General features: G+C 48.2%; 2 protein-coding genes across 3 annotated transcripts; both read right to left on the bottom strand.

Moving 5' to 3' along the window:
* Window positions 1-6,784: 6,784 nt before the first annotated feature.
* UNC119 (unc-119 lipid binding chaperone) lies at window positions 6,785-21,627 on the bottom strand. The gene is made up of 5 exons (XM_041423038.1): window positions 21,510-21,627; window positions 11,922-12,035; window positions 10,933-11,035; window positions 10,061-10,233; window positions 6,785-8,653 (listed from the first exon to the last, which is right to left on the bottom strand). Exons 1-5 carry the CDS (start codon window positions 21,625-21,627, stop codon window positions 8,541-8,543), a joined length of 621 nt encoding a protein of 206 aa, XP_041278972.1. The 3' UTR covers window positions 6,785-8,540.
* A 551-nt stretch (window positions 21,628-22,178) lies between these two features.
* PIGS (phosphatidylinositol glycan anchor biosynthesis class S) lies at window positions 22,179-26,106 on the bottom strand. 2 transcript variants are annotated; one of them, XM_041423044.1, is made up of 12 exons: window positions 26,046-26,106; window positions 25,806-25,945; window positions 25,621-25,732; window positions 25,103-25,192; window positions 24,875-24,966; window positions 24,551-24,749; window positions 24,140-24,282; window positions 23,933-24,047; window positions 23,617-23,762; window positions 23,397-23,497; window positions 22,851-23,061; window positions 22,179-22,766 (listed from the first exon to the last, which is right to left on the bottom strand). In XM_041423044.1, exons 1-12 carry the CDS (start codon window positions 26,080-26,082, stop codon window positions 22,491-22,493), a joined length of 1,662 nt encoding a protein of 553 aa, XP_041278978.1. In that variant the 5' UTR covers window positions 26,083-26,106; the 3' UTR covers window positions 22,179-22,490. The 2 variants fall into 2 exon arrangements, with proteins under 2 accessions (XP_041278978.1, XP_041278979.1); XM_041423045.1 differs by having other exon boundaries at window positions 24,912-24,937.
* Between the last annotated feature and the right edge of the window lie 155 nt (window positions 26,107-26,261).

Genomic DNA, 26,261 nt, shown 5'->3' with positions numbered 1-26,261 from the left:
AGGCCTGCTGGAAGCACCAGGCCCGAACGATCTCTTAAGGCTTTTATTTTACTTGCCTTTCCCTCTATATTTGCCTTTCCCCCTAAAACAACTTCAGAACATTCAAAAAACTCCTAAAATATACAGAACATACAGAAAAAAATAGAGAAAAATATTTTCTACCAAATATCCTGTTGATGTAGGAGAAAACTGCAATGCTTAGTTGGCGTTAAAGGCATTCAAAAGTGCAAATTTTTGCTTTGGCTGGAAATTATCTTTCTCATCTTAATGTAGCTCACAGAAATTTAAACATTGGCTGAAATAATAGCTTTCAAAATTATCTGAGTGGTGACACTTGTGCTTGTGTTTCCTCCACGCATCTCTTGCCACACAGGCACAGGAAGCACAGCCCTGTGTTTGTCAGCTGCAAGGAATATTTCTGCACTGTTATTTCAAATGTAGGTGATGAGCAACGCCAGCTGATGAACTGCAGTGGGGAAATATCTTTAAAATCTGACATCTCAGTGCTGAAGAGCCTTGGTGTGTCTGGGGCAATATTGTTCCTCTGAACTTGTGCTCAGGAATCTGTGCACACTTTAATTTTAAGGGTTACAGTGAACCCTCTGTTGTCCTGATTTAGGAGCCTGTGCAGACATCAAAGCAGGCAGCAGGTTTAATTAGACACTTAATTATAGATCAGGATGGTAAGGAATGCATTTGGGAAATAAAAACATGATTTTCAACCCCAGTCAAATGCCAGCGAACAGAGTAACACTGGCACAACACTGGTGCACTGTGCCCTTCACGTAACTCATGAAAAACAAAGTTTAGAGTTGGAGTTTTGGGTTTGGCGTTTGGTTGTTGTTTGCTTCTTTTTTACCAAAATAGATTCTAAATATTTTTAGCTTTCAGGTCTGGCACATGTAGTTCTCTGGGCAACCTCTGCCAGGAACTCACCGCCCTCACAGGGAAGAATTTCTTCCTCATATCTAATTTAATCCCAGTTGTTATTCCCCTCACATGGATTTATCCTCTCATTCCACAGGAAAGGAAGAGCTGAAGGTGTTTGGGACTTCTCTCCTGTCTGTGTTATCTCCCTTTCATAAAGTAAATTTAATTATGTGTTTTCTCTATTGCTGTTTGTAAATTCCCTGCCTGTTTTTATTTCTTGCTACAGATTACTTTCATATGCAGCTTCATTAACATGGTTTACGCCCTCCACTAGAATAATTAAATTATTATTAAATAAAACAGGCCTTTGTTATATAAGGTCCCAAGTCAGTTTTCAAAATAATGGCTGGGAATCATCCAACTGCAATTATGTTCTACCTACCTAAATTCTCTTTGTAGTTTTAATTAAAATACATTATCCAGGATGATTTCACCTCCTATTTTAAGTTCTTCTACAGCACTGATGAAGGGAAAAAAATAATCTCTGCAAAGGAATTGCTCTATTTTGTGGACTCAAATAAGGAGAATAAATGGTTTTGGGTTATCCTAGCATGCAATGAGAGATTTCAGTAATCTCTAAAATTATCTTTAAAGTAAGGTCCATTGTGTTAGAGGGAAAAATTGGGAAATTTGGAGTACTTTATCACTGAGAAGTGTTCGTCCCACAAGTGAAAAATGTTAAGGGAATGAAAGTCAGAGACAGATGAATGTCCTTGAACAATGACAAATAAAATAGAAACATGGGGTGAACACATAAGATTTGCCACAATAACTCAGCAGCTGAGAAATGCCAAAGGAAATAAAAATCTGAGGAGAAGCAGAGAACATCTCCAGAATGATTAGGCATATTCATTAATAAATGAGACTGACACACCAGCTAAAGAGGGGGGAGCTTTGGTAATGCAGGGTATTTTTGGCAGAAATTTAACACTGGAGTTTTCATGGGAATACAATTCTTTTTTTTTTTTCTTTTAAGCTTCTTTGCAATCTCAAAAGATTTCTAAGCAAGTCCAGGTAATCAGAGAGACTGTTTAACCTGCTTTATTAGTTATTAGCAATGATTTTGGTCTTTTTTTTTTTTCTTTTTTTTTTAGGTATTCTGTGAGTCAGCATCCAGTCCTTGCAAGAATTCCAAGTCACAATCCAAAGGGTAACCCTTGCATTAATAAATTCCTCACTCACATTCCAGCACACAATGATGTCCCACATGATATTGTGGCAGTGAGGAGCCCCCAGGAATTCTGTGGAATCAAGATGAGTTATAGAAGATATTGTCACACAAAACCATCCTACTTCTCTTCTTCTGAGAGTTGTTCTGCTCCCAGAGAAACACAGAGGTATTCCCAGGAATTTCTGAATAAAATATCAAAGCCACCAAGATGGAATTACCACAGTAAAACTCAGCCTGAGCAGCTGGGTCAGCTTTAGTCAATAAGGCAGAGACAGCAATTTTCACATTAATTTCAAAACTTGATTCTCCAAAGTGCAGCCAGAAATTCTTCAGAAGCACAACTTGGTGCAGAAGAGTGATCCAGGGAATTCCAAGATTCTGTTATTGTTCTTTGAAACTAATTTATTTTTCACATTTTTCATTTTTTCAAATTCTCAAATTGACTTTTCAAACTTGCAAATTTTTTAAAATCACAACCTGATACACAGCGGTGATCTGTGCAACTCCAAAGTCCCATTAATGTAATTGACACCAATTTATTTTAATTACACCCCAAGACATTTTCCCAATCTGAAAGTTAAATCCCACTTGAACAGTTGTAATGTGATGGCTTTACCCACAGAACTACCCAAACCACTGCAGACTCTTTCCATCAATCACCACAAAATGAAGCTGCTCACACACATTTGCACAAAAACTGGAGTTTGGATATTGATGAAAGAGACCTGAAATGAAAGTTTGAATGCTTTTTTTCACAGAAATATTGAAACAAAAGAGACAATCACCCTGGTTTCTAGGATCAATAATTTATTTCTTTTATTTTTTCTTTTACATTTTGCAATTTGTTACAGGAGAAGAAACACTTGCTAATGGAAGTGACATGTTTTTGAACCATTTTCCAAGGTAATGGAAAAAGTTAAGCATATTCCCTAGGATGCACATCAATGACTAAGCTGCCAATATTAAACCAATTGAAGCAAGTGCAGTCCCTATTTAAACCTCGTATAAATTAATTTAAGGACTCTCCTTCTCCTACAGGAAGACTAAAATGTAGCATCTAATTTTCTTTTCTTTTTTTTTTTTAATCCTGAAGTCTCAATCTTTTCTCTCTCTCTACTTAATCTGCAAAAAGTCAAACAGGCTGAAGCCAAAGCCACAGAAGGGATTCTGTGCCAAGGTTCCTTCTATTCCTGGTGATCTCCTCAGTTCCCTCCTGTCCCAAAAAGGAAACAAAGGACTCCCAGTTTTCTGAAAACCAGATTCTCTGCATGACAGTGCATTGCATGGGCCACAGTGGATGTTCTCCTAGCAAACAAATCACTACCAAGGTACAAAGAATTAGAAATTAACTCAGTAAAAATGCTCCTAGCGTTTTCCCAGTGGTATAGCAACCAGAATCCTACTTTCCTTCCACAAAAAATAGATTTTTTTTTTTATATAAATACATCTTAATACAGACAATTCTGTTTCTATGCCAAGAAAAAAAAAAAAAAAAAGTCACATTCAAACAGGTTTGCTGTGTGTGTTCAGATACAGGCAGACACCAGAGCAGGCAGGAGCACAGGGGGGTTTTGGGGGGCTGCAGACACACAAACACCATTCCACCCACTGACCAGTGATGGGGAGAACAACTGAGCTGCAAGGTGAGACCTGGAGCATCACAGCCCTCAAATAAATCAGCAATTTCCACATGGATTAAATGATATGAACACTCAGTGGTATTTAACATTAATATTGAAAATCCTCTATAAATTTAGGCAGTGTTTAGGCTGGGGGTAGAGAGAAGAACCGCGAGCAGGAGCTCCCAGCTGCCTCAGACCCAGCAGAAAATTGAGTCACTCACCATGGCCTTGAAGCTCTTGGGTCCAAATAGCTGAAATTAATGCTTTTTTCTGTCCTTGTCCTCCTTTCCCTCACTTTTCCCCCCGCAAAATGCACACAAACCTGCCCAAATTTTGTGCCACCACACAGCTCCAGCTGCTGCCCCGCAGCCCCAAACAACAGCAATGATTTCTGTGGTTTCCTTCCTAACCAGATCTAATTAAAACTGAGCTGTTAACCATCTTTTCCAGGTTATGAATAATTAATAGAGCATTTTTATAACACTTACTAAATATGACAGTTGGTATTAGCATTTTCTTACCTCAAATAGCCCCCAATCTTTGCATGAATAAAAGTTCCTTTTAAATTTGCCATTAAGATTGGGGTTTATTTTTTATGGGTCAATACGTAGGATAATTCTCAATATACCTTAACAGTTTTTTCTCAAATTGAAGAGATTTTGGAAGTAGCCTGCATGTTTCACACACAGCCAGCCACCACTGTGACACTACACACGATTTTGGAATAAAACTCAGAGGACAGAGATGGAAAATAGAGCATCTTACCGACCTGCTCAAAAAGTAAGACACAGAGAGAGATTATGAGCAAGAACTAAACCCCAGCAGCTTGTTTTCAACCCTGGGGAGACTTTCTACATTTAAATAAATAAATAAATAAACTCTTCTGAGTCAGGAAGGGTGGATCATTCAGTTATTTCAGAAATGTCACCACGTAACGGATAATTCACAGAAACAATTTTGGCTTTTGCCACTGAACTGAGAGCAAAGTTTCTAGATTTTCAACCACAGCTGATGTGTTAATTATTACAAAAAAAAAAAAAAAAAAAGGCTCTCTCCCTGCCACAGAAGTGTGAGTTATTAGAGCATGCAGCTCACCACCAATGTATTCCTGCTTTCCTTAAAAACCCTGACTAGGAAAGGAATCCAAGACTGACAAAGTGAAGAAAATATGTCAAATTATAATTTCACTGAAAGAATGTGTTGAGCCGTAATTTCCCTGTCTCTCAGAAAAATTATGTCACTATTAGCACTCAGAGAGACTTAGTTTCTTTCTCCAAGATTAAGTCACTGTGTAAAGCACACACTTAATCCTGTTTTATGACAGGAAACAGACAGGCATTATTAGCAGATAATCTTAGTTAGCTCTTGGATGTTTTCTTTCACTTTCAAAAAGTCGGATCCCAAATTGCCAGGCTGGCTTGTTAAAACAAAGCTGTGGTGCTAATTAAAGTCATGTTTAAAATGAGATCAAGGAAGAAAATACAACAATTCTTTTTTTCCCAGAGCCAATATTTGGTGATTTCGCAATGAACTTCTAAAGTAAACCCAATAATGATGAACGTTAAAATACAAAATAATAGCTAGTCAAGAAGATTAACAAATTCTTCTGTGAACAATGCTGCTAAGACTTCATTCTCAACTGGTTTATAATAAGAACCAGCTGACAATTTAAGGGAAAAAAATGTGGGTTTCACAACTGGGCTGCAAACTCAGCTCCCTTTCAGAAGGAAGTTGAAATTATTGGGTGCTGCACAAAGTTTGGTCTTTAACACTAAATTCTGAAGGTCGTTTTTAAGCAAAACAAGGACAGAAGTGGCATTAAAACAGCAAGTCTAGAGCCAAAGTTTTTGAAGAAACATTCTTTTAGTGCTGTTTATGTGCCTCACGTCAACACCACACGTGATGCTGCTGCACGAGCAGGTGGGAAAGGCACAAAATCTCTCTCCTGGACAGTGATTCCCACTGTCTGCAAAGATTGTGGATGTGGATGGCCTTGAGGAAATGCTAACAAATAATTCCCAAGTGAAACAGAGAGATAACAGTGATAACTGCTTTAGTGGGACACAGGGAAAAGCACTTCCATTGCACTTCCCACAGAAAGTTCTGTTGTTTGCCTGGGTTTGGGAATCAGAATTTGTTACTTGTGGCAAACTCTGGGGATTTTTAATAAGAGCAAAATTGTCCTAACTGAAAAGCTAGAGCTAAAATTGGTTGAAATTGATTTTATTGAAAATGTCCAATCTTTATTTCTGGCTTAAAATATTCCTAATAATATTGAGGCAACAAATTCACTCAGTGTAATACCTCCCATATGATTCACAGTAAATTTTCTGTGAGACTGGAATCATTGCATATATAATCTGAATTATAAAAGATTTCAGAGAGGAGCAGCTGATAATTCATCCTCTGGTGTTTAACCTCAAACCCACCCCAGAAAAATGTCAGCAATTCCATCCACACTCTGCACTCCTGGGAACACAGTGACTTTCTCTTGGTTCTTTTATAAGGGGCATGTCTACCACTCAAATTTCCCTTGATTAGAGTAATATTTTTATGGAATCTCTTTTTTTGAAAGTCTTGAAAGGCATAAAAAAGGAGCAGAACATGACTATTTCAGAGGAAACTCCATCAAATGACCCAAGAGACCACACCTGATCTCGTCACAACATATTAAATAGATGACTGGCAATTCTGGGCAAATTCAATTCCTAAAAGTCTTTTAAAAATCTTATACACTGAAGTGACTATTATGAACAGCAGGTGAAAAATGAACCCCCAAAAAGCCCTGTACAGGGTGGTAATTATAAACATTCATTCTATTTCGTCTTTAAACTAATATTTTTCTCTCCTGCAAATTGAAAGTAAGCTCAGAAATACTTAAAACTTGCAAAATGTCATTGGAGATATGATTTAACAGTCCTGATTTAAAAAAAAAAAAAAAAAAAAAAAGGTTGGGGAAGGAATGAAAACATTTTTGAAACTATTTCCATCTTTAGTAATTATTGTGCTATAAAATTAATGGTCAGTAGCTCAAAGTACTGCACAAACAATGAGGAAATCCTTTGTATCTCTCAAACTGATCAGTCAGCCGTAGGCTACTTGTATGATTTAACACACTAGAGACAAAAAATAGTGATAAACACAAGTCTCACTGTGATAAGAATTACTACAAGCTACTACTTGTGTAAAACCAGTGAACTTGACACACTTTTGTAGCTACCAAGCTTAATAAAAACTGTGCTGTAACCTAAAATCACTGGTTTGGTTTTTTTTAAAGAAACTGCTTCCTCTCTCAGCAGTCAAAAAAGCCAAGCCAAAAACAAATGGTGACACACTGAAAAGTGACCACAACCCCAACAAGAGCACAAAAACCTCCCTGGCCTTAGGCTACAGTTGGAATTGTTTTGTAGTCCTGTCTGACACAGGCTGCGACTACAGAGATGCTCATCACGACTGGAAATGGTATTTTTATAAAAATTATTACAGTTATTACACCTATCTGAGGCTAACATAGAATGTTCCACTTCAACTCACAGAATTAGACATGGAGACATCAAGTATTTATAGAAATATCTACAGACTGCAACTGTCTTTTATTTTTGTTGTTTTTTTCTTTTTTTTTTTTTTTTTTAAGTATCAGTGAACTGACCTTCAGAGTAAGGGTTTCATGACAACAAGTCACCCCACACTAGTTTATTCTTGGTGTTGCTATTTCTTGGGTTAAATTGGTGTTAAACTTCTTCCAGAAGAGAAGAGAGAACTCTTGCTAAATTTTTTTCCTGTGTGTTAAACTTGTAGATTATTAGATTTAGCTTCACCTGTATTATTATCTGATGAGAAACGTTTTTAACAAAGGGAAAACGCTGTCTTAACCTCCTTTAAATGCAGATACACATAGAAAATTGGAAATTCCACACTCCCCAGCTGCCCTAGACATTTAAAATGTTGCTCTAACAAGCAGTGCTGAAGTTCTTATCTTGGTATCGAGCAGAGATGAAAAAAATAGACATGGGAGGAAAAGGCTGAATGTTAAATACAGCAAAAATGTTAAATAAAGCTAAAATCCTCCTGGTTTTCCTAATTATTCTGCAAAAAAAACCTGAAATCAGTGGAATGTATTTATGGAGGTTCATAGACCCACAATGCCATTTTACCTTCATCTGAAATGTAAAAGGAATGTAAATGCAAAAACACCCAATTAACACAGCTCTGTCACTGAACTACTGCTCTTCATTGCAGGTTTTGGTGTTTCCAAGGTTAAACAGAACATTACACAGAAGGATTGACACTAAAGGATGAAATACTCGTGGAGAGAGCCAGTCTGAAGATGAAGCTTGCCTTTGTGAGATGTTTTGCTCGATATTTTCAACAGGCTGGACAAGTTAAATTGGCCTTTGAAGCATTCACAAAGAGATACAACCACTCAAACCTCTGCATCCATCCACTGCCGTGGTTTCTCTGATTACATTTTTTGGGAAAGCAATCAAGCAATCCTAAAAGATACTCGAGGGCAAGAACATAAAACTCACAGAACTAGGGCAAAACCCCTCAGGTCCCACAAGGCCATTTTCAAAGCAGACACTCAAAAGAACTTAGGGAAGTGGTATCCAAAGATCATTTTTAGCTTAAAACTTCTGAAGAGCCAGGTCTGCTTCAGAGCTCAGAAGAGATGTCATGAAACTCCTACTGCGGCAAAGAGTCCTTGGTTGGTGGATCCTTGTCCAGGTGACACTGCAGGAGCTGGAGGTGTTGGGATCCCTGACGACTTCCAGAGGGAAGGGGAGCCAGCGCGGCTGGGGCCGTCCAGCCCACCACGCTCAAGGTCCTCCACTGTAGGAATAATCTGCCTTGTTGTGCATCACCAGCTTGTTGTCTACAAAGTAGAAACTGTCCGACTGTGTCTCGTAGGGGTGCAGGATCATCTCTCGAACTGCCAGGGGGAAAAAACCCAGTTAATGGGAGGCACGGGAATGTTCCCCCTCTGGATGGAGTGACAAAACTGTCCTTTGTCCCCTCAAAAAGGAAAAGAGCCCGGAAGTTTCTCTCCTCAATTAGGTGAAAAGGCATCTCATAGGACCTGAGGACTTCACCTCAAACTTAAGGACAGCTAATTGGACAGGAGGCAAAAAGTCCCACCTGAGCAATTTATTAGAAAAAAAAAAGAACAAAGGAACTAATCGCTTTTGTGAGGTGTTTTACCGGGGCAAGGACCTCCTGCACCTGGCTGGGTTTTTCTCTGTAAAGAGTTTTGTTACTGTGCCTTTTATTAAAACTTTTTTGTGTCCAACACTACCACAGAAGCCATCCTGTTGATTTTATGCCTTCTAAGGTAGCTGAGCTATCTTGGGTGTGAAATAGATGTCCAAGAATTTATGAGACCTGGCTCGAAGAGACCCTTATTTCAGGGACACTCATTTCAGGGCTCAAGCATTGTTCAGTGTCCCCCAAGCACCTGAAAAATCAGGTGAAAAACCAAAACCCAAATGGGAATTTCCCAGACCACTCCTTCTTGGTATCTTTTAAATAATTCAAGCATAATCATGGAGTTTTTGTGTTGGAAAAGCCCTCAAAGGCCTTAAAATCCAACCTGAATTCACTAAACCCTTGAGCCACATCCACACTTTCTTTGAGAAATTTCAGGGCTGAAAACTGTTCATAATCCAAATATATTATGGCATCATATAAAGGGGACCTCAGAATAAGAACCTATTACATCTTGGGTGGGTTTTTTTTATTTTTGTTTTGTTTTGTTTTTAAAAACAGTGATAAAACAGCAAAATCAAAGTAAATTTGTTCTGGCCTGACAGCAGGGCCTCACTGTATTTTCCACAGACTGCAGTATTAGTGCTGACACACACAATTAGGGGTTGTAAAGAGGAAAATCACAGAGATTTAGTGCTTGTGCTATTGTGTCTTGGGAGAGAGGAGAGAAAATAAAAGTTATGTTCATACTAAAACCTCTCAAGCTCACAATAATATAGCACATCAAACATTAAAACAGATCATAACATTTAAGTTATCCATTTATTGGATGTCTTTTTAATCTTATTTCTTGCTTCTTTTATAACACAATTATCTTTTTTCTCCCTGATACTGAAGCTTCCCTTTTATGAATTAAGAAAAAAAAAAAGAAAAAACCCAAGCAACTGCCTGGTGTGTGATGAGATACATCCTACTAGAAAACAAAATCAGTGTTAACACAGATATAAAAGGATGAATTATTCTACCCCACCCACTCTCTAGAGACAGCTTTTAAGAAAAGGCTCCCCCCAAACCACCTCAGATGAACATCATGGTGTGACAACCCAGAAATGAAAGTTTATAACAAAGAGCTTACTGAGATCCTCCGAGAGCTGGGGGAATTCATAGATGTGCTCACAAGTATTTTTACTGCTGGGGATGCAGAAGCCAAATTCAAAATCAAAACTTTTCAGCAGCTGGTCACGGAAGTAGTGCCGCTCAATCATACGGAAATTATTAATGGGTTTGTCCCCTACTGTGAATTCCACCCTGAAAAAGAAGGGTAAAACTGACGTGAGCTTTCATGCTTCAGTAAGGTCTGCAATATTCCTGCAAGGCAGAAGAGCTCTGAAAAAAAAAAGAAATGAAAAAAAAGCCAAAAATATAAAGCAACAGCACTAATCAAATTATTGCTCCCTCTTTTACTTAAAGCATTCTGCAGGGACACACCACAGCATTAGATAAACATCTTAAAGCTGCCATGGGCAGGGACACCTTACTCTATCCCAGGTTGCTCCATCCAAGCTGGCCTTGGGCACCTCCAGGGATGAACAGCCACAGCTTCTCTGGGTACCCTGTGCCAGGGCTTCAGCACCCACAGGGAACAATTCCCTCCCAACATCCCATCCATCCCTGCCCTCTGGCACTGGGAAGCCATTCCCCCTTGTCCTGTCACTCCAAAAGTCCCTCTCCAGCTCTCCTGGATTCCTTTCAGGCACTGGAAGGTGCTCTGAGGTCTCCCCAGAGCCTTCCCACTTTATTTTGCCTCTTTTAGCACCAATCCCTTCAGCACCCCTGACTAAACCTAAAGCGACAGCGAAGGCAGGAGATCTGGAGAGCCTCATCATAAATGAAAAAAGCCCCCTGTTCAACCAACTTCCTGGCAGGATGAACATGGAAGAGAGGGGTCTTTTTCCCTGAGATTTCAGCCGTTCTCTGTGCCAGCCCAAGGAGCAGGGGGTTACTCACGTGGCTCCCACTTGCCGCAGCCTGAGGAAGGCCGGCGTGAACTGATAGCGCACGAAGCGTCCGGCGTTGGGGTCCACGTCCTTCCTGTCATTGTGCTCCCGCTCTGCAAAGGCCCAAGGAAAGCCCTGTCAGAGCTGCCTGAGAACCAGAAACTCAGGGGAAATTCTTGTGGTGGTGTTGTCGTGCCACCTAAGCCAGGAAATCGCTCTGGTGCTGAGCTCTCCCCTCCTCCTGTCCGGAGGTGTCCACCCCTGGTCACTCAGAGGTGGAATGTTGACAGATTGGTTTGAGTAATTTCTTATCTTCTGGATTTCTTTTCCTCATCTACTGCCCCTACCTCCAGAGTGACTCTGGACAAGCCATTTCCCCTTAGCATGCTTGGTTTGCTACCTATAAGCTACAGAAAACCTCCTCTCACCTGCAGGGAGGTGGGGAAGGGTTAAAAGTGCTTGGCCAGGAAAAGAACAGCTGCCCTGGGTTTTTATCACCACTGGCAACAGGCAACACTTGGATGCTTACAAGTAACACCTAAAAATTAATCAAACCAAAAAAATAAAAAAAAAGGCAAATGTTCAGTTTGTTTCATTTGCCTGTTGGCAGTTTCTCCCCTTTGGAAATACCAATTTTCCTGACTCCTCAGTGAGAGATGTTAAACTAAACAGCTAAACTATGTGCAGGGGGCACAAGCTGAATAACAGCCAAGAATAAACCACCCAGTGATCTCCTCCTCCTCCTCTGCTCCTGTTTACAACATCCATCTGTCCCTTCCCATCACAGATGGCAGCAGGAAGAGCACAGCAGCAGCCAGCTCTGCTCACCCTGTTAGTACAAAGAGACACCTGAAAAACATTCCTGCTGCAAGATGGGGCTCCAGCCCTCCTGCAGCAGAGAGATTCTGGTACTTTTGGGAAATGTATGGAGCAAAAGGAGTGGGGAAAGGCAAAAGAAAGCATTTGTTCAGGGAAACCTTGTTTTGTGTGTGCACTCACCTGAAGCTGCTGGCTTGGTGATTTCAAACAAGACTGTGCCAGATTCCATGTCCCGGATTTTGAACCTGGTGAAGTCTATCTTGTAAACATTTTCCTCAGGAGTGCACAAATAATCTGCAGGGGGAAGCAAATTTAAGTGAAGGCTGCCCTGAAACACCAGGAATTTCTGGCTGCTCTCTGGAGGCCACACCAGCAGCGAGAGAAGCCCAAATGCATCTCCACTACTGCCTGTTTTAATTCCAAACTGGTGTCTCTGAAGACAGTCTCAGTTCTGGAGGCTCACACTGCCCTGCTCAGACAGGACAGGGGAAAGAATTCTCTCCCCCAACACACAGAGGTCATCACCTTTTCCCAACCCTGTGCCAGGAACTCCTGCATCCATTTCCTCCCAGACTAGTCAGCACCTCCATCAAATCCCGGCCTTTCCAGGGTTAAGAGGCTTTGCCTGTTTTAAAAACTGCCCTGTGGCAGAATTCGAGGGCTAAGCAGCTTTGGGAGCTAAGCTGACTGCACTTAACTGGAACAGGAGTGTCCTCCCCTGTGCCACCTCCCTGCTCCAGCCCTCTGCAGACAAAGGGTGGCCTCCTCTCCCCATCCAGGACTTCTTTTCCTCAGCACTGAAAATGATGTTGAAGCCTTTCCCTACATCAGGAAAACAGGGAGCAGAGCCCTTCCCTGCTGTATCTTTGAGAGAAAGTCATGGAATCACAGAATTGTTAAGGTTGGAAAAGCACTCTAAGATCATCAAGTCCAACTTTTTGCCCTGCACTGCTGTGTTCACCACTAAACCATGTCCCAAGTGCCACATCCACAGGCCTTTTGAACACTTCCAGGGATGAGGATTCCACTACTAACATCCCCATAGTTTTGGCCTTCAGCCTTGCTGTGCCCTGAGCCAGCTCCTGGCACAGGAATCATCTTCCTCCCTGGGGAAGGAGCACATTACAGCACAGATTGAATGCAGCTCCACTTTACCCTGACAAATCTAAAGAAATGCTCTATGTAGACAAGCCAGGTCAGCTTTTAAACAACAGCACATTTGATTGATGTAGGAGACTGGTTCTGGAGGTTCCAAGGTGAAAATAATACTTTTAACATTTGAATTCAAAACACTTTCTCAGCTACTAATTCCTGCTGTTAATCTGAGCTAACCACTTATTTCTGTCTGCTTTACTATTTCTGAAACTCCAACAAATCCATCCACCTGAGGCTTAGTCCCTGAATACATAAAAACAAGTTACAAGTGCTCAGAGCTCAGACCTGCCCATGCCAACCAAACTTCAGCACAGGTCTAAGAAATCCAAGACCACTGTGAGAGACCTCTGAGCTCCTGGGCACAAACACCTGGCACCAGCATTTTCCTAGAAACCTTTTATTCCTTCCAAATCTCCACAACTTGGAGAACTGTCCAAATAAGCTCAGTACAAGGAACAGAGGTGTTAAATGTTCTCCCTGGCCAGTTTTACTGCTCTCCAACAACCCCATATGGTGAATACTCAAAGGAATGCCAGAGAATTTGTAGATGCCCCATCCCTGGAAGTGCTCAAGGCCAGGCTGGATGGGGCTTGGAGCAACCTGGGACAGTGGGAGGTGTCCCTGCATGGCAGAGGGGATGGAAGTGGATGATCTTTAAGGTCCTTCTTAAGCCAAAACACTGAGTTTCTACAATTCTATAAATGGGTGTTCAGGGAGAGGACAGTGTTCAAAGCATCCCTGGCATTTGGCAGGGATTTTCCCTTCCCTATCAACACAGCACAAGGAAAAACTGACACCAGCACGCAAACTGTCAGGAAGAAGAAGCTAAAATCTTGCCTTTTTTACTACCACAAGAAAATACAAGCCTGTGTTAGGTCACATATCCCAAGAACTGCACAAAAAAAAAATCTTCCTTTTGTGTCTTTAACAGTAATCAAGAAGACAGGACAGGAATTTAAACCCAGCCCTCGCCTTAGGCCCTGATGTTTAGCATTCCTCAGGGAGATGTCCTGCAATTATCACACCGTGATTTTAGGCTCTGACACATCAGCCACCCCAATTCCTAACCCGTCCCACAACTTCCCAGCATGCAAAACACAAACTGATGGAAGCAGGCACAGCTTCCACAGCCCAGCTCCCCCTCCCTGCGCCCGTGGCTGTTCCCTGGGAAGGCTGTTGGCAACAGGCAGCAGTCGCCCGGGAGCCCAGGACACCTTCCCTGGAGCACGCTGGCAAATCTGAAGCCTCGCTTGTCTGCAAGTTAATTATTAAGTGTTTCTACTCCTGCAGAATTCCTGCCCATCCAGCACCATGGCAACAGCTTTATCCCCCTCCTTGGCAGCAGCGTTGCTGCAGTAACGGTGTCCATGACTCATCTGGAGCAGAGGAGAGCCAAGCAGAGCCTCCAAAGAGGAGTAAACCCCGGGTAGAATCCCCACCAGGCTCCTGCTCATTGATGCTTGCACCCCTACACTGTTATTTTCCAATTATTTTTGCCCTGATAATATTTTAAACCCTTTTTTTTTGGTTGTTGGTTGTTTTTTGGTTTTTTTAATCAGCAAGCCAATATACAACTGGATGCCATCCGGGAAGATCAGCTGCCAGAATACTGCAATCAAGGGGGTTTTTTTTTCCCTCCTCTGGCAGTGCCCAGTCTCCTAGAAAGGAAAAAAAAAAAACCACAAAAAAAAAAAAAAAAAAAAAAAAAAAAAAAACCAACAACCCAGAGGAATATATATTCCTCTCAGTCTGTATTGCATTTGCTTCTGCTATTCCTGTTCCAAAATCAATCAAAGTAGCCATGTGCTGGCTTGTTCCCCCACACGTAACAGGAGCCTGGGGCTGCACTGGAAGGTCTTATTGGGAATGGGCTGCTTGCAATTGGCAGATCCTTCTGCTTAGCTGAGCACTGTCAGATTTGCTAATCTCATGCCATACACACTTATTTTTAAATTACTGTAGGGCCCAGTTGCCCACACTTCCGTGACTCACTTAAATGTATCATCTGCTTCCCTTATCCTAATTCGCCGTCGCAGGATTTGGGGAAGGGAGGCAGCAGCCGTGGTTATTTTAGCTGGGAATGAGGCAGATCAAACCTCCATGGAGGGGATTGTTACAGAGAATGGTGGGTTGGTGTCTCAGGACAGAATATTGTTTCTTCCTCTTGCCCTGAAGCAGGTTGTGTTGCTTCCCTGTTAATGACTGGACCATCACTGTGTGTCCCTGAGCTTTCAGCACTCACCTGATTTAGGGATGAAGGCATGGACACAGCAGCACTGCCATGGAAAACCCATCAGACTGGTTTTTATCCTTAAGAATCCACATTTAGTAGTGCAAAAAACAGGTCACAAAAGAGGAGTACTTCCTACCCTTTCCTAAAGCCCAGGGAATTGTCATATCCCAGACCTCCATCCCCAAACCCTTCCTGAAAACAATTCACCTGGTATTAGCAGCCACTTCTCACTCACACATCACCCATTCCTGGTGGTGCCTCTCCAGCTTCTTTCCCATAGCCTCTGGATCATGCCCAAAGATCTGCAGCTCCCCACTTTTAGAGACAATTTCTGACTTAAAAATAGAAACGGTGAAGTTGTGAAGAGTTTGGATCACAAGCAAAACCACTGTGGTGGTCTGAGGAAGCAGCAGAGGTGACTGGCTTCCTGAATCTGGCTCAATTAACTCCTTCACAAACTCTCTAATTCCCTTTGTAGGAAAAAGTGATTCCAAAGTGACCCCAAACAGGTCTCTAGCTTTGCTCTCAGAATCAGCAGGTGCCCCGTCCCCTGGTACAGTTCTGAGGTGGAACCTCCACTGCCTAATCCAGGGAAGGGACAGTCTCTATCCAGGAAACCTTCCTGCCCTCCCAAACCCAACCAAAATTACAAAATAAAGCGGCAGAACAGCCTGGACAATGCCAGCAGGCACTGCCTGTGAGCACTGCACGTCCTGAACCCCGGTGCAGAACTCCAGGTGTGTGTTTTAGCAGCTGGTGTTACAGAGGAGCACAAAAGGTGAGGGATAATGCAGAGCTAAATGACACAGGAAAGCAAACAAAGGCACTTTGTTCTCTGGACCTCTCCCTGCCATTTAAATGCATGAGATCAGGTCTGCTCCTCATCACAGAAAGCTAAAATTTGATCCTGTATTTCCAAATTTCCTCTGCAACCACCCCACCAGGGGCATTTTGTCACAAGTTCGTGGGCAATAGGATGCACACTCTTTGTTGTGCTCCTTTCAAGATCCCTTCTCCATCTCTGCAATCAGGAGGAAGCACGTGTCCCCTCTCACAGATACCAGGGATATTTCTGTGCTCATCAGACTCGAATCTCAGATGGGGCAGCTCCTATTTTAAGGCCTTAAGAGCCCACTAAGGAAAGCAGAGTGCACCCAGGGTAAGAAAGAACTGAAAATTTGGTCCTGGAAATGGGTGTAAATCAGGAGGATGCTGTACAAGAGACTGAGGCAAGAGCAGTGACTTGTAACAGGAATTTCTCTCCCCAACACAGAAAACAACAATTTAGGGAATGGATGAGAAGGCTCCTGTAGTTATGCAGGCCTATTTCCTAACATGCATTAACCAACAAGGTCAGAAGCTATTTTGAAGCCAACTCCCAAGACATAAGCCAGGTATAAAGCCAAGACAACTGCAGAGGAATTGCCAGGAGCTGGAGATTAGGAGATTATCAGATTGAAGAGTCTCAGGAGGAAGCAAAAATAGCCCAGACCCCGTGAAGAGGCCGAGCAGTGACGCAGGACACTGAGCAGGACCTGAGGGCAAGGCAGGGCAGGTTTCAGGTGCTATTGATACACCTGCCCAGACAACCTGGGTTCAGTTAAACAAAAAAAAATAAACCATTTCCCTGCCCTCTGCCTCAGCAGTTCAAGCCCTGTGACACCAAGCCAGCCAGGAAACAGGATCTACTCCTGTAAAATAAATCCCTCCAACCCAAACCATGGGGTTTGCAGAACCAGAGACCAGGGGGGTTGCACAGGAGGGAGCAGCTGCCCTTTGAGCCAGCACTGGAATTAGGCTGCTGCAGTGCCCCAGAGGGAAAATCCTGCACCAGAAGGATCCCACAGGGGTTTTTCCACAGCAGCACATTTACTGTCAAGGAAGCAGAGGGATTTAGGGCAGGAGGCTCCAGGCTAAGGCACTTCCCAAGGTCCCCAGAGCCCCCCAGTTGCCAAGTCCTACTGCACAGCTCACCAGGCTCTGATTTTTGTAGCAGCCTGCTCATCTCTTTTTTCTTTTTTTTCTTTTTTTTTTTTTCATTTTAGCTAGAGCTTTCCAGACTTCACCCTCTCACAATTAATTTGATCACAGCCCTGCAGCCAGTGGATGGAGCTGCTCTTCCCCCATTTCCAAGGCACCCAAACACTTTCTCCTGCCCCCTTTTTCACACTGATTGCATTCAAAGTCTGAAACCACGTGCACAACACCAACTAAATCAGCTATTTTTGGGCTGAGCCAAAGCCAAGCTCTGCCCAGACCCTGAGGCTGACTCCCTCAGCTTTCCTCTTACCTTTGCCACTTCCACCAGGGATGGCCCAAACCCACAACCCTGGGAGATGGAGGAATCCCACAACCACACACACACACACCATGTGTGCTGCCCCTGGGAATCCCAACAGCTCACATTGTACTGTGACACTCTGGGAAACACAGAGCCCTGGAAAAGCTCACAGCCTGTGTGGGATGCTGAGGGAAGGGTCGTGGGGAGAGCAGCTTGGCACAGCTCTGGGAGATGGCTCTGCAACAAGAAATCAGCACATCAAAACACAGCCACACATCACAGCTCTGGACGAGGCAGAGCAGGGATTTATTAACCTCGCAGACACCCACAGCTCCTCAGAGCTCCTAATAAAATACATTCTCCCCATTAATTGGGGAGGGAAGTCATGGTCCAGGAGCAGCTTTGAAGATGGACTCATGCACATCTGCCTCACATTCCTGTTAGTGCCTCCCTCCCTCCTTGCCTATCAAAACCTCATGGATATAGAAATGGATTTGAACATGGATCCTGGATGGTTTAGCATTACAGGACTTGAACTGCTGAGGCAGAGGGCAGGGAAATGATTTATTTGGGTTTTTTTTTCTTTAATTGACTGCAGGAAACTGGTATGGAAGTCCCTCAAGAAGGGTCTGGCCTGCCTAGCCCACTGAGGCAGCCCTGTGCCAAGCTGGCCTTTAGCTAAAGCTGCCTAGAGAAGACTCAGAGAAATCCCAAGTGACAGCTCAAGGAAGAGATTACTTTCAGAAATGATTACGTGTGTGCTCCTTATTTTTAGGATTTGTTTTGAAACTGTTTCCAAGCATGTAATCAATTATTTAACCCCTTGGTTTCCTAAAATAAAATCAGCGTTAGAATAAAAGTTAAAATGTAAGATTTGATCTGGTATTCTGGGTAAAGTGTGCAGGTGCTAAGCAGGGCAGCCTCAGAGGCTGGAGCTTGTCTTTTGTTACACATCTGACTCTGATGCTCTGGCTGCCTCAGTAATTAATTGCAATTTGAACTGAGCTCTGCCCCACTCCTTTGCTAATCTTAAATTAATCACGTCATGAGCTTTTTCCGCTTTTCCCAACCACAGTTGTGTGAGCGAGTGACAAATCTCACTAATTGCAGAGGAAATGGTTCTCCAGCCTTACACCTGATCCAGCTGGAGCAGAGCCAGAACCAGCCTGGCCAGGAGGCCCAGATATCCCAGGGCAGCATCCCAGATCCACCAGGCTGGACCCAGCGCGCCCAGAAACGATGTGGGCCCAAAGCTGCCAGGGAATTTAACATTGGGAGGACACAGAATGTGCAGGGCAGTTCACACAACTCCCCAGTTAAGCTTATTAGAAGCACATTAAGAGCAGAGCCCAGCTGGCTCCTGTGGCTGCCCACAGAGCCACATCCTGCCTCGCCACCCTGCCAGCCCAGCCACCTCACACTGGGTCAGCTGCACCTACTGGGGGAGCAAAGTCCAGCTGTGCTGCCTGGTGGGAAGATGATTAGAGAGGAATTCTTCCCTCTCAGGCTGCTGAGGCACTGGCAGGGGTTGGGCAGAGAAGCTGTGGCTGCCCCATCCCTGGAAGTGTTCAAGGAAAGGTTGGGTGAGGCTTGGAGCACCTCATCTAGTGGAAGGTTCCTGTGTTCCTGTTCTTGGTGAGGCACTTGGAACAAGGTGGTTTTTAAGGTCCCCTCCAACCCAAATCATTCTGTGCTACAGCCAGAATTCCACCTCTCCCTGGAAACCTGCTCAGAAACACAGAGCCTGCTCTGGTGTGAGCATTCCTAAAACACACCTGCCTGTGGGACCGAGCCCTGCTGGGCTTTGTTTGATGAAGCAACCCCAAAACACAGCCAGCCCTCCCCAGGTCCCAGGCAGGACACAGTTTAATGTGTGAGCTGAAGTGCTACTGGCCCATGAGTTTGGATAAAGGTGGATTATCCTCTCTCTGGAACAACAAAGGGCAGCCAGGGCACCAGGACATTTCTGTTGCAGCCCCACCACCAACTCCTCCTTCAACTCCAAACTGTCAAAGACAGAATTGCTGCAACAGGGTGTGGTGTCTGCCCTGACACCCAGCACGTACAAAAGGTTGGGGCAGCTGTGAACTTCTCTCCCACAGCCTGGTCCTTCCTCCTCCCCTACCTGAAGCAGAAGAGTGGAACAGTTTCACATTGCTATTTTTGGCCATCTGTTTTTAAGGGTGTAGAAATGAGCAAAGGCCATAGAATGCCCCAAATAATCATTAGGTGTTAAAAATCTGAAAAAATATTCTTTGCTTTCTGTTAAACCCACCAGGACAAAAAGTGAGCTTGAGAAGGGGAGGCACAAAGGGTTCCTGAGTGATGAAATACAATGTGCTCAACATGGATGTACTGTTTACCTGTATCCCCAGACTCACTGAGGGTTTCAGGTGTGGGGAGCATTTCCAGGCTCCCACACATCCAGCAGGACAGGAAACACTTCCCATGGTAAGCCTGGGACATCATCACAGTGCCTGGATCTGACCCTGGTAGCAGCAAGTGTCACAGCAGGAGGGGAACACAACATTTTCATGCATTTCACATCCTCCCTGTGCTCCACAGCACCCTGACCCAGGGCTGGAAGAAGCAGACAACAACCAGCTCTGCTCCAAGCCTGGCTCACCAGCTTTGCAATCCCTGCTCCCTGGGAAGGCAGGAGCTCACCAAGAGCGAGGACCATCATCCCCACTGATGCCACAGGAGGTGACAGCCAGGGTGTGGGGTGGCCCTGTCCCCTCCAGACAGCCCTGGCGAGGGCAGGGACACAGAGGCTGCCATGAAGTGAGCACACAGTGCTTCACACAGGCTGGGACTCACCATCCAACTGAGGATGCTGGCAGGATGCTTCAGTGCCTGCTGCGTGCTCTCCCTGCTACAGGCAGGGGATTTCTGGGCAGTGAATCACGCAGCTGCACCAGCAGAGCAGCTCAGCTCGCAGAAGGGCACCCAAGGGTCCCCAGCAACAGCAGCTCCTCTCAGAGGAGTCTCTGTAAGCCCTTCCTGAGGGCTGACACGAGTCCCTGCCGGGCTGTCCTCCTCCCAGCCTGCTCTCACAGCAGCCCCACGGGGCTGCCGGCACACAGCAGCACCCACAGCCGCATCCTTCCTCTCCAGGGCTCGTCACAGCCCGGCCTGTGACACAGAGCTGGCTTTGAGGGCAGAGTGCTGAGAGGCACAGGGAGCACAGCCAGGCCCCCGGCCAGCCCCTCCACCCTGACAGCCCAGAGAGACAACCCAAAGGTCCTAGGAGATGGGAAAAGGACTTTTGGGGACAGCAGGGCAGATTGTCCCTGGGCATTGCTGGGCTGAGGCAGATACAGTACCATGAAATGGTTTGGGTTGGAAGGGACCTTAAAGACCATCTGGTTCCAGGGGCAGGCACACCTTCCACCAGCCCAGGCTGCTCCAAGCCCCATCCAAGCTCATCTTGAACACTTCCAGGGATAGAGCAGCCACAGCTTCTCTGTGCCAGGGCCCCACCACTCTCCCAGGGAGGAATTTCTCCCTAATAACTAATCTAAACCTGCTCTCTATCAGTGTGAAGCCATTCCCCCATGTCCTGGCCTTTCCCCAGCCTCATGTGCTGCTGTCCCGAGCTCTTCCAGTCACACACTCCCACCCACCGCCTCCAAGATGCCCTCAAGACCAGGGGTGCTATACTGGAGAGGGGGAAACCGGGTTGGGGGGCTGCTCTGAAGTCCCCCCCCCATGGCCAGGGATCCAGCCCGTCCCATTGCCATGGGCACAGGGTGGGAGCAGACACAGGGAATGGGGAAAGCAGCGAGGAGCATCCCAACACCGACCTTCCAGCACCCCCAGCATCCCCGCTCTCCCGATGGTCGCCAGCCCCCGGGGTGGCACATCCCGGCGCGGGCTCTGTCCCCTGCCGTGCTGCATCCCCACTTCTTGTCCCCCGGGAAGGTGGCACCGCTTCCCCTTTTCCCTCTGGTTTAGCCCCCTTGAAAGGGGGAACGGCTCCTCTTTTCCCCCCGGTTTAGACCCCTGGGAGAGGAGAACCGGCTGCCCTTTTTCCTCCGGGAGAAGCCCCACGGGGACACGGTCCCCATCCTCCCCCCGCGGCACCCCCGGCACGCACCGCTGGTGACCCGCTGCAGCCCCAGCACGTCGTCGGGCCCGATGAGCGCCTTTCGGCCCAGCTCCTCCTCGGTCCTGGCCGCCGCCGCCCCGGCCCCGCCGCTCTTCTTCACCTTCATGGCCCCGCCGCCGCCGCCGGTGTGAGCGGCCCCGGCCCCGCTGCGCGCCGCCGCACCGGGAGGGGCATCGCCATCACCGCCCCCGGCCCGCCCCCGGCCGCGCAGCACCGCCCGGCCCCGCGGGAAGGGGGAGGAACGGCGCAAAGAAGGAAAGCGGCCCTTCCACGCTGCTCCCAGGGGCTCGGGGCAAGCCCTTGCTGCTGGAGGAGACTGGGGTCTCCCCCTCCTGAGAAGCCCCCGCCATGGGGGTCAGCCCCCCAGGTGAGGTGGGGACAGACCTGGCCCAGAGCAGGGGGACAGCCGCCCCAACCACCCTCAGACCCACACACGGTGGAGGAGCTGGATCGCGGGCTGCCCCCGGGGGCTCTACACCCATGGATGGGAACTGCCCCCCCCAGAACTGTCCCCCCTCCCCAACCAAGTATTTTTTGCTAAATACCCATAAGACAGGAGCCAGAGCCCATAAAGCAATGGATGGGGGCAGGAAAGCTGGACCAGGGGAAGGCAGGGCAATAGGTACCCCCCAGAAGGCTAAAGGAGGCTCACACAGCCCCACATCAGCCCCCCACAGAACAGGGGGTTCTTTATTTACACAGCAGCTTCTTCTGACTACAGCACCAGGCTGGGGGTGCACAAAGGCAGCTCCCCCCCTCCCCTCTCTGCCTCTGTGGGTGCAGGAAGGCTCAGCACCCAAATTGAGACCCCTTCCCACCTCCCAAAGCAGCCTCTCTTCCCACTCCTGCATCCTGGCCCTGGCACACCCAAGCCAAGCAGCCTGGACCCTGGGGTGCCTTTCTGGGCCATGAGTCTGTGACAACACCACCCCACAAGGTGGGGACAGCCCCAAGCCAGGGCAGCATCGCTCAGTCCATCTTGGTGGGCTCCTTCTTACGCAGCCTGGTCTCCCGCACAATCTTGACCAGGGACAGGAGAATTGGGACAGCCATGGGCAGGAAGAGCGGGATGTAGATGGCAAATTTCTGGTCGTCAGGGAAGTAGAGGAGATGGAGGAGAGATGGGTCAAAGAAGGCCCTCTCCGAGGAGGTGACAGCCTCCTTGCTGGCCTGGAAAGCTGCGAGCAGGTGACCCAGGGACAGCTCGGTCACAGCGCTCTGGACCGAGGCCACTGCCCGGTACACCTGTGTGGGAACAACACCAAGGGTCAGTCCCTGGCGAGGGAGGGCAAGAGGGACACTCAGCCCCCTCTGCCCTCCCAGCCCTACCTCAGAGGCAACATCATCCTTGATGACGATGTTCCCGATCTTGTCCAGGAGCTGGGCCAGCGAGGTCAGCGTGGTGGACACAGTGGCGATGTTCTCCACCGTGTGGGCCCACAGCAGGTGGTCCAGCTCCCAGTCTGCCAGCCCCTCATTCCCTGGGCTTTCCAGCAGGAACTCTGGGGGCACCTCTTCCCGAGACAGCCCAAAGAGTAACCTGCGAGTAGAAGGGATGGTCCCAGCCCACATCAGAAGCCTTCATTCCCCTGAGCTCCCTGTTCCTCTTGCCTGTTGTGTTTAGTCCCAATCCTGCCTGTCTCCTGGATGTGTGGCATGATAAGTCAAGCCTCCTATCTGAGGAAATGGGAGATGTGCCAGCATCCCTGGCCACAGAGCAGTGATGGCCAGTAGCCAGCACCTCGAAGGCCACAAAGAGCCACCCTCAGCCTCCCAGAGCCCACAGAGGGAGGAGTGAAAAAGCTGCTTGGGTACAGCCTGTTCTGACCCCACTGATTTCCACAGAGGCCTGGGGAGGGAAGAGCACATCCTCACCGGAGCTGGGCCAGGAAAACCTCCATCACTCGTGCCATGTCCACATCCACATGCAGAGGGAGGGAGGTTTGGGGGGAAGCAGGGGCTTCAACGTTGTAAACCTGTGGGAATGCATGTTAATGAGGCACAGCCAGGGCCTCAGGGCCAACAGGGTCACCAGCTGGGAAAGAGAAGCCACCACCTTGTCCCAGCACTGCTAGCACCCCCATGGTTCCCATACCATGATGCCACCCCAGCGAGGGCTGTGGAAGGCGTTGGTGCTCACTGGGGCTCCATCCTTGTCCTGGATGTACAGAGGGGAGTGGGAGCGCTCTGGCACATACAGCAGGAAGTTCAGCACGGGGTAGAGCGAGGCAGCACTGGAGCCTGCAGTGGGACAGAGTCACAGAACTCTTGTGGCTGGCAGGGACAGCAAGAGCAGCCCACAGCTCAGCTCCTCCTTCACAGCCACCCCAGCAGCTCTCACGTGGGCTGGGGGGAAAGGGAGCCACAGTCCCATGAGACAGACCCCAGTAAGCCACGAGCACAGAGCTCACCCAGCCGGGCCTCCACAGGGTTGATGACGTGTGGGAGGCTGTGAGCACTCAGGAGGAAGCTGGAGGACTCCTTGTCATAGCGTGGTGTCACTCCTAGGACAGCGTAGTACAGGATCTGCAGGCACACAAGGGACACGCTGCTGGCAGAGAAGTGCACCCCAGGGAGGTCAAGGCTGGGCTTTCCCCACCATCTCTCCCAGCCCTCACCTGTGAATCCACAGAAAAGTTGGCCACCAAGCTCAGTTTGTCCAGGACGGGCTTCACAAAGCGGTTCACAGCCCCCTCGATGTCCCAGTCCACGGTGTGGGACTTGGGGTCAGGGTTCAGCAGGCTGAAGGTGATCTCATACCCTGCAAGGACCCGCAGCCTGTGAGCCACTGAGGCCGTGACAGAGCTCCCAAGAGCAGCAGGACCTGTCCCCTCCTCCCTGGCCCACCCCAGTGAGGTGACACCAACAGAGCAACCACAGCACAACCCTGGCCCAGAACAACAGCTACATGCAAAGGGATCTGTTAGCCCAGAAGACATCCAGGGATGCCACAAGTAGAGCAGGTATAGCATCTTCCCCAGGAGCAGGAGGCTTCCCGAGGCCAGGGAGCAGGGATGGAGGATCCATACCCAGGCTGGATTTCAGGTTGCGCCGCGCGTCGGGGCCGAGCCGCCCGTCGGGCACGCGGTCCGAGAGGGCGGCGGCGATGGAGCTGGCCGTGAAGGACATCACCTGTGTCACCTCCCGCAGCCGGGCCTGCAGGGCAGCCAGGCTCCCCCCAGCCCTCACCAGGGCGCTGCGGTGCTTCCCCACGTAGACAGCGGTGCCCTGGGGATGGCACGGGGTGAGGGCTGGGAGCGGCACGGTGCCACCTGTGACAGCCGCCTGTGACACGTGCCACCTGCCAGGGGTGAGGCACGCAAAGGCTGGCACCACAGCGTGCCACTCCCTACCTGAGGCAGGAAAGAGGAGGTTTCAGGGACCACGTACATGGTCAGAGAGCCCAGGGTGGTGTCCTGCAGCGGGTACAGAGCAGCATCAGCCTCTGGGGAAGATGGAAGCACTGGCAGGGTTGGGAATTTCACTCCAATCCCTGTCTCACTCTGACACAAAGCCAAAGGTGTTCTCTGCTCTGCCAGCCTCAGGAAAAGTTGCTCCCCAGCAACTCCCTGCTCCAGTACCTCGTGCAGTCGCTGCAGCCAGTGCTGCCTCCTCCTGAGCCGTGGTGCTGCGATAGCGCATCTCATAGCGGGACGTGACGCTGCTTCGCACTGGGGGCAGAAAACCTGAGTGAATCTGCTGATCCCAGGCCCCTCACAGGAGCCTGGTGCTCACAGGGACAAGGGACAACCCCAGGAGGTCCTTTGGGTGCCAGTGGGGTGAACCACTATGGGATGTAGTGCTGCACTGGTAGTGAGACAGCCCCACACCAGCCAGACACATCCCACCTTCCAAAGGCTCCATCATCCCCAGGCAATGGAGCTGGTCCCTTCCCTGCAGCACCCTGGGACCTCATTGTCCCAGCTCTGCTCCCCGCACTGCCAGCTCAGGGCAGGGTGATGCTGGAGAAGGGGGCTCGGGGTCCCGGGAGCTCCGGGCTGCCGGGGAGTGAAGCCACGCGCAGGTTGGGACCCCCACGAAAAGACAAGGCCACGCATGAGGAGCAGACGGGGTAGGGACAGACAAGGGGGTCTCTCACGGTTCACGGAAATCTCCATCTCCTGCACGTCCCTGAAGGGCAGCGGCATCGGCAGGTCCCCGGGCACCGATCCCGGGGCGAAGACCACGGCCATGGGCACCACCAGCTGAACCTGCACGGGGGCAGCGTCAGCCCGGGCTGCCGAGCCCCCCGAGTCGCTGCCCCCGGGCCCGCCCGGCGCTCACCGGCTGCTGGCCGAGCTCATCGATGTCCGCGTAGGGCAGGGCAGCGCGGTAGGTCTCGGTCGTTTTCCACCACAGCGGCAGCCCCAGCACCACGGCGATGGTCGCGAAGGACAGGGCGGCGCGCCGGCCCCGCGCCCGCTCTGCGGGGACAGCGCTCAGCACCAGCCCGGCTCCCCTGGGAGCGGGGTCGGGGAGCCGGGAGACAGTGAACAAACACCGAGCATCCGCGCCCGCCAGTACCTGCCTCATCCGCCGCCATCGCCGCCGCCGCCACCATCTTTACTTCCTGGCCCAGCCGGGGGGGCGTGCCTTGCGCCAGCCCAGCCAATCAGAGCTCAGAATTCCTACAGCACCCAATGGGCGCGGCGTGCGCCGCGCGGCGGCACAGACGGGCGGGCAGCAGAACCAATCAGAGCACGTATCGGCCGTGAGGGGACGAGCTTTGCCCTCTACGAG

This window comes from Onychostruthus taczanowskii, unplaced genomic scaffold, assembly GCF_017590055.1.
Source record: "Onychostruthus taczanowskii isolate IOZ18803 unplaced genomic scaffold, ASM1759005v1 scaffold75, whole genome shotgun sequence".
In the NCBI taxonomy this organism is placed as follows: Eukaryota; Metazoa; Chordata; class Aves; order Passeriformes; family Passeridae; genus Onychostruthus; species Onychostruthus taczanowskii.
Note: the sequence above shows the minus strand (reverse complement) of the source record. Positions and strands in the feature narration are given on the sequence as shown.